This window comes from Fomitiporia mediterranea, assembly GCF_000271605.1.
Source record: "Fomitiporia mediterranea MF3/22 unplaced genomic scaffold FOMMEscaffold_1, whole genome shotgun sequence".
In the NCBI taxonomy this organism is placed as follows: domain Eukaryota; kingdom Fungi; phylum Basidiomycota; class Agaricomycetes; order Hymenochaetales; family Hymenochaetaceae; genus Fomitiporia; species Fomitiporia mediterranea.
The window spans coordinates 4636653-4647390 of record NW_006760386.1 but is presented as its reverse complement, the minus strand read 5'-3'; the positions used below and the strand labels follow the sequence as shown (position 1 = coordinate 4647390).

The 10738-nt window shown below is 45.2% G+C and overlaps 6 protein-coding genes across 6 annotated transcripts; 2 read left to right on the top strand and 4 right to left on the bottom strand.

The window, feature by feature from the left end:
• Positions 1-373: 373 nt before the first annotated feature.
• On the bottom strand, positions 374-1309 carry FOMMEDRAFT_73360 (WD40 repeat-like protein; the record flags this gene model as incomplete). The annotated part of the gene is given in 2 exon segments (XM_007261921.1): positions 374-922; positions 938-1309. Coding segments are annotated over 2 exon segments (921 nt in total), but the record flags the coding sequence as incomplete, so codon positions are not given.
• A 1090-nt stretch (positions 1310-2399) lies between these two features.
• Positions 2400-2738, bottom strand: FOMMEDRAFT_38421 (uncharacterized protein; the record flags this gene model as incomplete). Its single annotated transcript, XM_007261920.1, has 1 exon — positions 2400-2738. A coding segment is annotated over one exon (339 nt), but the record flags the coding sequence as incomplete, so codon positions are not given.
• A 137-nt stretch (positions 2739-2875) lies between these two features.
• FOMMEDRAFT_25239 (uncharacterized protein) lies at positions 2876-4209 on the bottom strand (the record flags this gene model as incomplete). The annotated part of the gene is made up of 7 exons (XM_007261919.1): positions 2876-3124; positions 3201-3335; positions 3416-3466; positions 3516-3751; positions 3805-3932; positions 3981-4122; positions 4179-4209. 7 exons carry the CDS (start codon positions 4207-4209, stop codon positions 2876-2878), a joined length of 972 nt encoding a protein of 323 aa, XP_007261981.1.
• A 717-nt stretch (positions 4210-4926) lies between these two features.
• On the bottom strand, positions 4927-5804 carry FOMMEDRAFT_16553 (uncharacterized protein). The gene is made up of 2 exons (XM_007261918.1): positions 5083-5804; positions 4927-5021 (listed from the first exon to the last, which is right to left on the bottom strand). The coding sequence occupies exons 1-2, from the start codon at positions 5526-5528 to the stop codon at positions 4976-4978; spliced, it is 492 nt and encodes a 163-aa protein (XP_007261980.1). The 5' UTR covers positions 5529-5804; the 3' UTR covers positions 4927-4975.
• Positions 5805-6609: 805 nt separating this feature from the next.
• On the top strand, positions 6610-8243 carry FOMMEDRAFT_150683 (uncharacterized protein; the record flags this gene model as incomplete). Its single annotated transcript, XM_007261917.1, has 5 exons — positions 6610-6715; positions 6769-7228; positions 7296-7495; positions 7723-7967; positions 8025-8243. 5 exons carry the CDS (start codon positions 6610-6612, stop codon positions 8241-8243), a joined length of 1230 nt encoding a protein of 409 aa, XP_007261979.1.
• A 149-nt stretch (positions 8244-8392) lies between these two features.
• Positions 8393-9918, top strand: FOMMEDRAFT_38849 (uncharacterized protein; the record flags this gene model as incomplete). Its single annotated transcript, XM_007261916.1, has 11 exons — positions 8393-8511; positions 8570-8611; positions 8673-8794; positions 8851-8942; positions 9001-9171; positions 9227-9240; positions 9296-9353; positions 9417-9456; positions 9508-9647; positions 9713-9807; positions 9867-9918. Coding segments are annotated over 11 exons (945 nt in total), but the record flags the coding sequence as incomplete, so codon positions are not given.
• Between the last annotated feature and the right edge of the window lie 820 nt (positions 9919-10738).

Below are 10738 nucleotides of genomic sequence, written 5' to 3'. Positions count from 1 at the left end.
TTAACCTTGACAGTCTTTAGAGGTAGGGAGAGATATCCTAATATAGAGTCCTGGCCCTAGTATTCTAAGCAACTGAGAAATTCACTCCCCCCCTTTTAGGAAGTTTATTCTCAGCCTAATACTTTTGCTCACAGACAACCCTACATTAGGATCAAACCCCTGACTACTCTAAGCTTAACATTATGTGAGGGATTACTATATATAGTGGACTATACATAGAACCTCTTTACTAAAAGGGTGTAATGTCAAGCTTGGCTTAACACCTGGTTCACACTATATATACTAATAAATGTTTGTGTCCTAACAAAACACAGATTACACCATTAGTAGGACCACAAACAACATACTTCCTGTAGAAAGCAACTGGATTGATTCAATGGTTGAGTCCTTTGAGTAAGCCCACAAAGACTTCCCTGCATTCAGCATCCCAAATCCGAATTGAGTGGTTGGCAGACCCTGACATAACGTGCTTCCTGTCAGGCAAGAATGCTACTGAACGGACGTGTCTGTTGTGTCCTTCAAATGGACCAGAAACAACTTCCCCACTTTTAGTATCCCAAACTCGAATCGTGCAATTGTCTGAGCCAGAGACAACTTGCTTTCCGTCAGGTGAAAATGCAACAGAGTTAACCCAGTCATCATGCCCTTCAAACAAGCCTGTAGCAGTCCCACGTTTAATGTCCCAGACCCGAACTGTATGGTCGCTGGAGCTAGAGATGATGCTCTTTCTGTCAGGTGAAAATGCAATAGAGTTTACCCATTCTGTATGGCCTTCGAATGGACCTGAGACGGCTTCCCCGCTTTCAGCATTCCAAATTCGAATTGTGTGATCACTGAAAGCAGAAACTATTTGTCTCCTGTCTGGGGAGAAAGCAACAGAGCTAATCAGTCCATTATGGCCTTTCATCGGGCCTGCAATGACCTACCCATTTTCAACGTCCCATACCCGAATAGTGCAATCACTGGAACCAGAGACTACATGGTTCCTGTTGGGCAAAAAAGCAATCGTGTATACCATTCCGCTGTGTCCTCTGAACGGGCCTGCAACAACCTCCCTGCTTTTAGAATCCCAAACACAAATCGTGCAATCACCCAAACCAGAGACAATATGCATCCCGTCAAGCAAAAATGCAACTGAGTGGACCCACTTGTTATGCCCTTCAAGCAGGCCCACAACGATCTCTCTGCTTTCAATGTCCCACACCCGAATGGTGCAATCATAAGCACCAAAAACGACCCTTTTCCCGTTGGACGAGAAAGCAACTGAGTAAACAACTGCTTCATGGCCTTGTAAAATTTTAAGACATGAAGTTGGTGGTTTCCTCCCTGTTCAATGTGTAACAAAAGTAGGATGGCTCTCTGAGTAGTATCTGGACACAGTAAATTCATCCTTCGAGAGAGACATCATAGAGACATAGATGTGAGGTGTGCTCTGTGAGATTGGTATGGAGAAGAAGTTGACTAATTGGTATGGATATGTTTTAAATACTTACTGTAGTCCATAAAATAGTGTCGATGAGTGCTTCACTCGCAAATCCATTGAAGTGTTTCGTCAGACTGAGAACCTCAAGCCAGTACGGAAGACATTTGTGCGTAAAAGAAGGCAAGTTACTCGCCAAGTCCGGAGAGTACGGAACATCACGAAGATGCTCTGCCCAGAACCGGCAGGCGTATGAAAGGTGTGATGGAATATTCTTCGCATTCGATCCTTGAGATCAGGAATATCTTCGTTTCTGAGGAATGAAGACTCCAGTTCACAAATGTTGAAACGCAAAAGCTGCATAATGACGACGAAGCATCTGGCCGCAAGGATATGCTTCCCTCTGATAGCATCAACGAACCTCTTTTCCAAAAAAAATCAGCGCAAGGACCTTCCTGAATTGTTCAACTGACTTCGGATCCTGCCACGAGATGCCTGACTGCTCAAGCACAGTGGCATACAAATTGTCGAGACCATTGAGTGAACGAATATTGCACACGAGTTCATCAAGCTTTCGAAATGTGTCATCGCTATTAGAGACGACCTTCATCGCGGTCGAGGCCCAGATAAAAAGTCCGTCAGCAACACAACTAAGTATATCCATCTTACTAGCCCACGCGGACATGTCTGGTATTGGGTCTGCAACTGCCTTGTGCATCGCATCATTGATATAGGCGCGTACATCGTTCCGACTTTCGATTGAAGTAGGCTCGAGTTTGATCTCGAGAATATGTGACCGTTTCGACAAAGACTGCATGATATCATTTTCTGGTCGACTCGTGACGAAAAAGCGAAATGTCAATAGCAGTTGTGCGAAGTCGGCTTCTAGCAGCTCTAATATCTCGCGCCGTTGCTCTATCGTCCCGCATTCGTCGAGTCCACCATTGATGACACCCATAGATGCCATGAGAGGTACTGAAAGGAGTGTCTTAAACTGCGTCATGAATGTAGAACCGGTAATGTCCCTCAGCTTCTCCGCAGCGGTAGTAATGCATGACGAAAGGTCTGGATTGAACTCTGCTAACTGATAGGCAATAGTCCGAATAATGGAACCATACTCATTCTTCGCCCGTACGAAGAATACGAATGCAGCAAGTCGCGACGTTGAGTCGCAGTAGTCCATTATGGAAGCAGCGATGGTACTCTTTCCGGATCCTGCGATACCGTTAAGCCAGAGAATATTCTTGTCCGTCATAGGAGATAACAGCCAGCTCTTGACCCTTTCCAAATATTTGGTGCATGTGTTGGAAAAGCATCGAGCGCTGCCGGAGGTATCCAGATTGATTGGTTCCAGCAGATCTCTAAGCCTTTGAAGTCGCTGATTGTGTAGCTGAAGTTTCTGTCTAGATCTGTAGCGATTGATTCGTATCCAGCTACTGTAAATGTTCGATGACTCTAACCAATTTCTTCAACCCTTGTAAACGTCTCTTCAACGTTGATAGCCACGTTATCGAGCTTGACGAACATGCCATGTACCTTGGCAGACACATCACCGACCTTGACAGAAACACGCTCCGCAGTAGAGGCAGTATGAATAGCAACGTTTGCGTTTAGCCCTTGTCGGAGAATAATGAGACGCTCCTTGTATTCGTCCATCTTTCTGTTGCTGTTTATCTTCAGTATTCGCTCTGAGGATACGATTAACTACTGCAGGACTGGCTCAGATGAATAACGAACCACTAAACTTCCGAGTAGTATATCCTTTCACAAAATGACATACTTCGATCGTATGCCTTAAGAGTCTGGCGGTCGCTTCCGTAAGTGTTCGGGTCCTGTCGTCAAGAGTTTTCGCATCACGAGCAAATTCATAAGCCCCTTCCATGATACGAACGAGGTCGACAAGCTTCTTGTCGGTCTTCCATTGATGGGAAATAATTTAAGTGCATAGGCCGGACATAAATGTAGTTGCTGGCGATGAGATGTGCATGAACAGACCTTGTATAAAGCCGTAGTCGCTGTCCAAACGATTTTGAGGTACGGATGAATCTGATGGAGCATCAAAGGCAACCCATGTGAGCTAGAGGTGGTGACGTACATCTCCGACAATATCATCAATTGATTCCACAATTTTATCCACCACCTTGACAACCGATCCAAGCATATCAGCAGGATCTGCAGCACCTGCGGATCGCTGAATCCGCTTGATATCTTGTTCTACACACTTGACATCGATCTTGGCCCGGCTCGCTTCGTCTATTTCTCTAACATACAGGAAAACTCTGCCAACAGGAACCTGAGACGATCCAGATGATCCAAATAGGCCAAGTGGGTCTATAAATATGTACAATCAGCTTGAAGACTAGAAGACTGCTGTTGGAACATACTCTCGCCGTCAGCATAATTGCTCAGTACATCCATAAGCGCAAGGTCAACGGAAGCGATGCAGGAACTGCGCCACTTAGAGTTTTCGATGACACGAATTTTGAGAATGGAAGGTTCGTTCAACGATGAACTGTAATGGCAGTGAACAACGGGTCGTAAAAGAAGCACGAACACTCACAAAGTAAAAGTGTCATTCCGCGCGGTCGATTCATCCTCCTCGGGTTCACCGATTTCCAGCTTCCGGTTGCCTATTTCTATCTTTATCTTGATATCTGAGCGGTGCCGTTCGGATGTGTGCTGGATGTCCTCAAGGCGTCTAACTAGAGTGGAATGTAAGGTAATGCATAACAGAGAGAACGCAGGAGACAAGACAAACCCTCGAGGGCGTAGTGGGATACACTGGACATGGTGGTGGAGGTCAGGAGTCTGAGCTGCCTTATCTGCGACATCAGCTCCGCTTTAAGAGTAAGCATCTGTGAAGGCTGTATACACAGCAAGACATCAATCCAACAGGTTGCCACATGTTCTTCATTCAGTAGCTATTATTAGAGGTTCATGTGATATAGGCGTCAATGAAGCATAGCCTTCCTCCCTATTGCATGCTAGTTGTATCTCTTGCAGCATTTGACTTGCATGCTTGTGAGGAGAACCAGAGACATTCAGAGAGCATGTGTGGGGATTCTAGCACATAGTGGAAGCAGGTCAAATTGAACGAGCACATCAATGGTTGATATTTCTGGTGGTGGCTGTACACAGATCAGTACGTTCCTTTCTTCGCTTGACGGAAATGAAAAGCAAAGACGAGACAGTGTGGGGCAGTGCATCAATACAGGTTAGACATCACAAAAACGTGTACAAGGCCGTGTTCCTGTCCTTGGAGGCTTCCATTTCCCACGTAACGATGGTGTCTAAGTTCCAGATATTCCAATTAATAGTGCCTGCAGCAGAGCGTCAAACAAGCTCTGTGCCCCACACTATTGGGAAGAAGCATTCGAAGTGTACGTACCATGTACTGCCTCATGCAAGAAGTACATAGCACCTGTTCGAAATGTGAAGATTTTCGACGTAAACCTAGCTAGCCCTGAGTTTGCTTGGAGAGCGAGGGAAAACGGATCATACGTCCAAAATGACTCTATTCATGTGAAGTAAGGCATTGGCCGGAGATCAAATATATCATCTAATAAAGGGAGGAAGAATCTCCTCGTGTACATTGAAGAACCTTGTACAATAAGTATCAAAACTGCAACTCCTAGAGGCACGATTACAAAGAACAAGCATACCTCTGTACCTTCCCTTCACCCCAACACGTTCCCCGCGTGCGGTCGTCATTCCAAAACACGATCCATCGACCCAAAACTCTTCCTTGTGCGTCCAGCGTCTCGGCCACTGTTTCTTCCGAGGGTGTGCCCAATACCGGTTTTTCGAGGGTTATACACTTTGCCAGCTCCCATTTCGCAAACGGACGACGCGTTTCCGTCAAAAATGCTGTATCGTAGACGTTCGTATAACGTGGGCGTAAAGTCAGCGTGAGTGTCTCAAGTTGGATCCCATTAACCTTCGCCTCTGCGCTGTCCGATTGGTGCTGCTCTGAGAGAGTCCGAATCGTAGAGACGTACGGATGACCACACCAGCCAACAAGAGCTGTAGATACTGAACTTGTCAGCATCGCGGTCGATGCAAGTGCGATACGTGCGACGAAGGGCAATGACGTTTCAATAACAAACATGAAGGGCGTCAAGGCTGTAGCAAGTCCCAGAGAAGAAAGCGAGAATATCTTCAGCGATCGAAACGTTCGTGCAAGAGGTCCATTATGCACAATTGTTTGTGATATCGGCGAAGTTGGATTCTGTTCGGCACATCTGCGCGGGGAGCTCGAAAATCGACATGAATGCAAGGAAATAGGACGAAGTTGTGTTACGGGTGCAAGTTTAAGCTCCCCCGAGGGCACCACACGTACGCGCGTTGCTGCTAGACGTCTGAGATAGCAAGAAGTGGTGAATACACGACACACGGGCAGCATAAAGTACTCAAAGTCCTCTGAGGCTCCGTCTTCAAAGTTTTTTGATGATAAGCGGCACGTGATTCATAAATTATTATTATGTAATACTACATTCAGTCTCCTTGTCTGGGGGGACTAGAGTATGAGTGGAAACTCCCTAGTTTCCCACAGTGAGGATTACCACAGAGGTTTCCCACGAGGTAAACCTCACTACCACAAGGGTTGCCAGAAATTGGCCTGTGGAAAACTCAAATGTATTAGTCATACATAATATTATGTCAGTAGATAAATTAAGGAAAAATGCCTCAACCTGACAAAAAGCAAGGAAAATAGATAGTTTGAGAGTGCATATACTCTATGTCTGTCATTTTATTAGGTCAACATCTCCTACTTTGCCTGACATTCTTTCAGATACTCCTTCATTTGAAGGAGTACACTCTGATAAAAATAGAGAGGTACAAGTGATAGATGTGGACAATATTTCCAGTACCTCTTTGGATGATTTACAAATTTTGAACAATAATAAAGCCTGATCAATGTAACTGGTTGCCTCTTTCTTTTTATTTCTCTTAGATATATCTATTTATTATGTAGGTTTCAACACTGGTAGACTATAAAACACAATATAATTGCTCTCAGCAGTATAACCAACGTCTGAAATTAATATTACACCTAAATTTTCAGCTCAATAGAGGTACAGCACAAAATTCTTAAAAATTTCCTTTTTGGAACATTATAATGATATTACTAATGTACTGACTAAGTGTTGTCCACGCGAGGTTTACCACGCCTCTAGAGGCCCAGCAAAATGACCTGTGGTAAAACTAGTTTCCCACAGGCTCTCGGGAGTTTCCACTCGTACTCTAGGGGGGACTCCTACTCCGACAACGAAACACTGCTGTCTATCGGGAAAAGTCAGAGGCTTGCTCCTTTTCTGGACTTGTCTATACTTTCTTCAATTTTGTAGCGCACGCCCTCTTTTCTTTTGCAAATAATGTCCTCGGGAACTATGAATCGGTGGCTCGGCACGACGTTCCCGGAAGTTCAGAGCCATGGGTCATGTCTTGGGATTATGTTGATGCGAGACCCCCGGTGTTTTTATTGCCTTTTCTGAAGAGTACTGACGGGGAGTATACCGAAATATCTGTACCTAGACGACCATGTTTAAGCTCCATTGCGCATTCCACAGCTGGCACCGGTAACACCTTGAGATGCAAGTATGTCAAGGTCTTTGTGCTTTGCTTTGCCATTTCGTATCACTTGAGCGTCTTCTGTGCGTTCTACCAAGCCTTTCCCGATGACGGAACGACTCTTGCCGGACTTGAATTCACTAACAGAGCACAGGGTGATTTTGAATATCTCGTGCCTAGGCCTTTCTTTATTTCGGCACTCTGTATCAAGGACTACGAGCGCTTCAACTGTTGTCCGTAAATGGTGTATCTATTAGTTCTGGCCATTGCTACTGACGATTCTGTTTTGCTTTGCCCTTGCAAGACTGACACGGGTTGACGTATTGTTCCCTCTGTGTTACCTCCATTTCCTACAGTCGAATATGGCATCGACTCAACCTGTTCGGAACGCTAGGCTGCAGGAGGGGGACATACGACCCTGTCAAAATTTTGGGCCCAGACATATATTCAACAAGGTCTCGAACTTCCCCCGAATGTCTGGCCCAAGTATAAACAGTCATGTTGGTTTGTAATTGTCGGTAACATTGATGAACCATTGTTCAGCTTGGAACATTGTCGGGTGCCTTAAATCTTGTTCTTGGAACATGTCCGTCATATGCCTGGTTTAAGGCCTCTCTATTTGCACATCACCAATTGTAATATGAGAAACGTAAAGTGTATCAACCAAACGCATCCTGGTGAAGCTCATCATTCGTTGTGTCTGGAGTCTGGACAAATATGCACGTGATCAGGCACAAACGAGACGGGGTTACCGAAGTTCAGCCCTTTCCTATTCCGATATTCTTCCAACAAACCGAAGACGATGCGCTGGCTCTTCATTTACCGCCCTATCAATAGCACTGCAATCAGAATAGACTCACGGACTATTCTCAATTATTTCAAGTCTGCAATTGAAGTACACCAGCATGGGGAAACAGATACCATTGCCGGAATAATGTTCAATTTCCGTCAAGGCCTTCCGTTGTACCAGACGTGTGTAAGATTTCTTAGCATGGTCCCTTTAAAGCGCGATTACTTACGAACATACATTTAGGAGTGCCAGCAATTTGATATTGACACAACTTCCGCTCCAAACCCCATATTTCCCGGTCCCGAGATTTCATCGCAAAGGGAAGTGGCTTTTACCGACGCTCATGCTCTCCTCATACACCTGGAAAAACCGCAAAATCGACATGGTCACGCGGTTGTCAATGAGCGTCTCCTGCACAATATCAGGATTGGCTGTCCTCATCACAGTGCCGAACTGTCATGACGTTTGCTACTTCTCTATCCGCTGGCCACTGGCTCGGCACCGGATCTGCATGTTTCATGCTCAAAATACAGTCTAGACTCTGAGTATAAAAGAAACACACTCACTAGATGTCAGCAGCAAAGTCCTTGACTAGAGTAAAGGAAAATACGATGATCTCTACTCTTGCTACTCTCGCAGCGATCGCTGTGACCCAGGTTGCCGCACACGGTGGTGTACTTGAGTACAGCTGGGACGGACAGTGGTACTTTGGATGGCAGCCATACAACAGGTCCGTATTACAGAAGTTCTTTCATTCTACCTGGATCTTATGGTCGACCTTTGTGAAGTCCTACTGGCCAGACGACCATTCAACGCCCCTGGTCCACATAGTAAGTCTGGATAGCCGACTCTTTATCACATCCTATTTAACAATTGTATATTTGTTTTCAGCAACCCAATTACTGATGCAACGGATCCGACCATTGCTTGCAATGATGATGGCAGCTCGGGTGCTCTGCAGCTGACTGCGAGCGTCGCGGCTGGTACACCCATCACCGCATACTGGAACCAAGGTTGGTATTTGTCCCTCTATGCATCGAATTATTCGTCCCAACAAGTTTCATGTCAGTGTGGCCCCACAATATCGGACCAATGCTCACGTACCTTGCGCAATGTCCTGGATCGACTTGCACTGGAGTAAACGCAGGATCTCTTGAATGGGTGAGCCTCATTTCAACCGCATCGCCCGAAAAGTCGTCTAATTTGTTTGAACTGCCAGTTCAAAATTGACGAAGCCGGCCTTCTTTCCGGAACTGTTTATGACGGTCAATGGGGCTCAGGACAGATGATTGCCCAGAACAGCTCGTGGACGACGACAGTCCCCGCCTCTGTTCCGTCCGGAAACTATCTTATCCGTTTTGAGACTATTGCTCTGCACTCGATGCCGGCTGTACGTCCATTTACTTCAACTTGCTTCGTACTTGACTAATCCTAATACTATCTAGCAATTCTACCCTGAGTAAGATAGCTCTTCATGGGTGTAATTCGAGCATGAGCTGATTTTATCGTCTCAGATGTGCGCAGATTGAAATCACGGGCGGTGGAAACCTTCAACCGACCTCCGCTGAGCTTGTATGTGACCGACCCACCAGTGCTATCCAATCAGCATCTGACCTGTTGCTTCAAACGTTATAGGTCAAGTTCCCTGGTGCATACAGCAACAACGACCCGGGTGGTAAGAACCATCGTCTTCATCTCGTACTACATCGTACTCACTTCAATATAGTGAACATCGACGTTTACACTAACGCGGCACAGACACAGACGACATATGTTATCCCTGGACCGCCCCTGTACGGAAGTGCGAGCAGTGGATCGGCACCTGCACCAGCTCCATCGTCTTCCGCACCAGCTCCCACAACCTCTGTCGCCTCAGTACGTGTCGACCTTCCTTCGTCTTTCTTTGTGCACTAACGCTGACCTGTTTGCAGACGCCAGCCGCCCCAACTCAAACGGCTGGATCTAGTGCGGGTGCTGCTCAGTATGCTCAGTGTGGTGGTACTGGATTCACTGGCCCCACGACCTGGTACGTTGCAACATGGCACTAGTAGTTCATGTTCTTTGATTAATTACTTGACGATATAGCGCCTCTCCATTCGTTTGCACAGTCATCAACCCCTACTACTCACAATGCCTTGCTGCCTAAAGAGAAAAGGTGGTTGTACTTTAATTTCTTCCTCGGGTGCTGCCGGACTGGAAAATGAGATCCCTGTATCCTTTCTCCCCTCTTAGTCTCCTTTATTGCTTTGGTATTATGTAGATATTTTTTCAACTGGAAACCGTGTTTTTTCTTTTCATAAGGTGGTCTAGACCTGTTCTTTGGATTGTATATTTAGTATAAATTCGAATTTCAGTTGCATCCTGCCCTTCTATGTCAATGTGTGCCTTGCCTTTCGTAACAAGTGCTTGTACTAGCTCGAGGCCTTGGTGATTGCGCGGGTAATACATGAGTATCAACAAATTTATGAGTTGCATGACACATTCTTCTGCATTGCAGAAGGCTTGAGACTCACAATGTGCTGCACATCGTCCTTAGAAGATGAGGTATTCATTCAGGAAAGTTCGGAGTCGAGGGAAAGCGACTTGACAGAGGGCGCTGGTGGAGCATACCGCTACATATCCTCAATAAACAATGTGCAAACTACAACAGGAATTATCAACGTATCACTTCTGTGTTCAGATGGGCCTTCCGACCTGCCTCGTCAGGGAAAAGTCCATTTTCTTATATAGCTTTATAGATCTTATATAATAAAATACACATTATTTATCTGTTTTATTGTAATTATAAGTATTTAACTCTATTATAAAGTAAAAACAAGTCTTATATACTCTTATAAAGGTTCTAAAAGTATTATTAATGAATATAATACAGTATATGTATTATAATAGCTTTATATATTGAGTAATATATTTTAACAAAATATATTGAGAGTAAATACTTTATTATAGTATTTTAC

Bases quoted from the DNA above. Each gene is read 5' to 3' on its own strand.
- FOMMEDRAFT_16553 (XM_007261918.1), bottom strand. From the start codon at position 5,528: ATGTTTGTTATTGAAACGTCATTGCCCTTCGTCGCACGTATCGCACTT. The intron at 5,022-5,082 runs GTATGCTTGTTC...TTATTGTACAAG, and splicing joins GGTGAAGGGAAGGTACAGAG to GTTCTTCAATGTACACGAGG.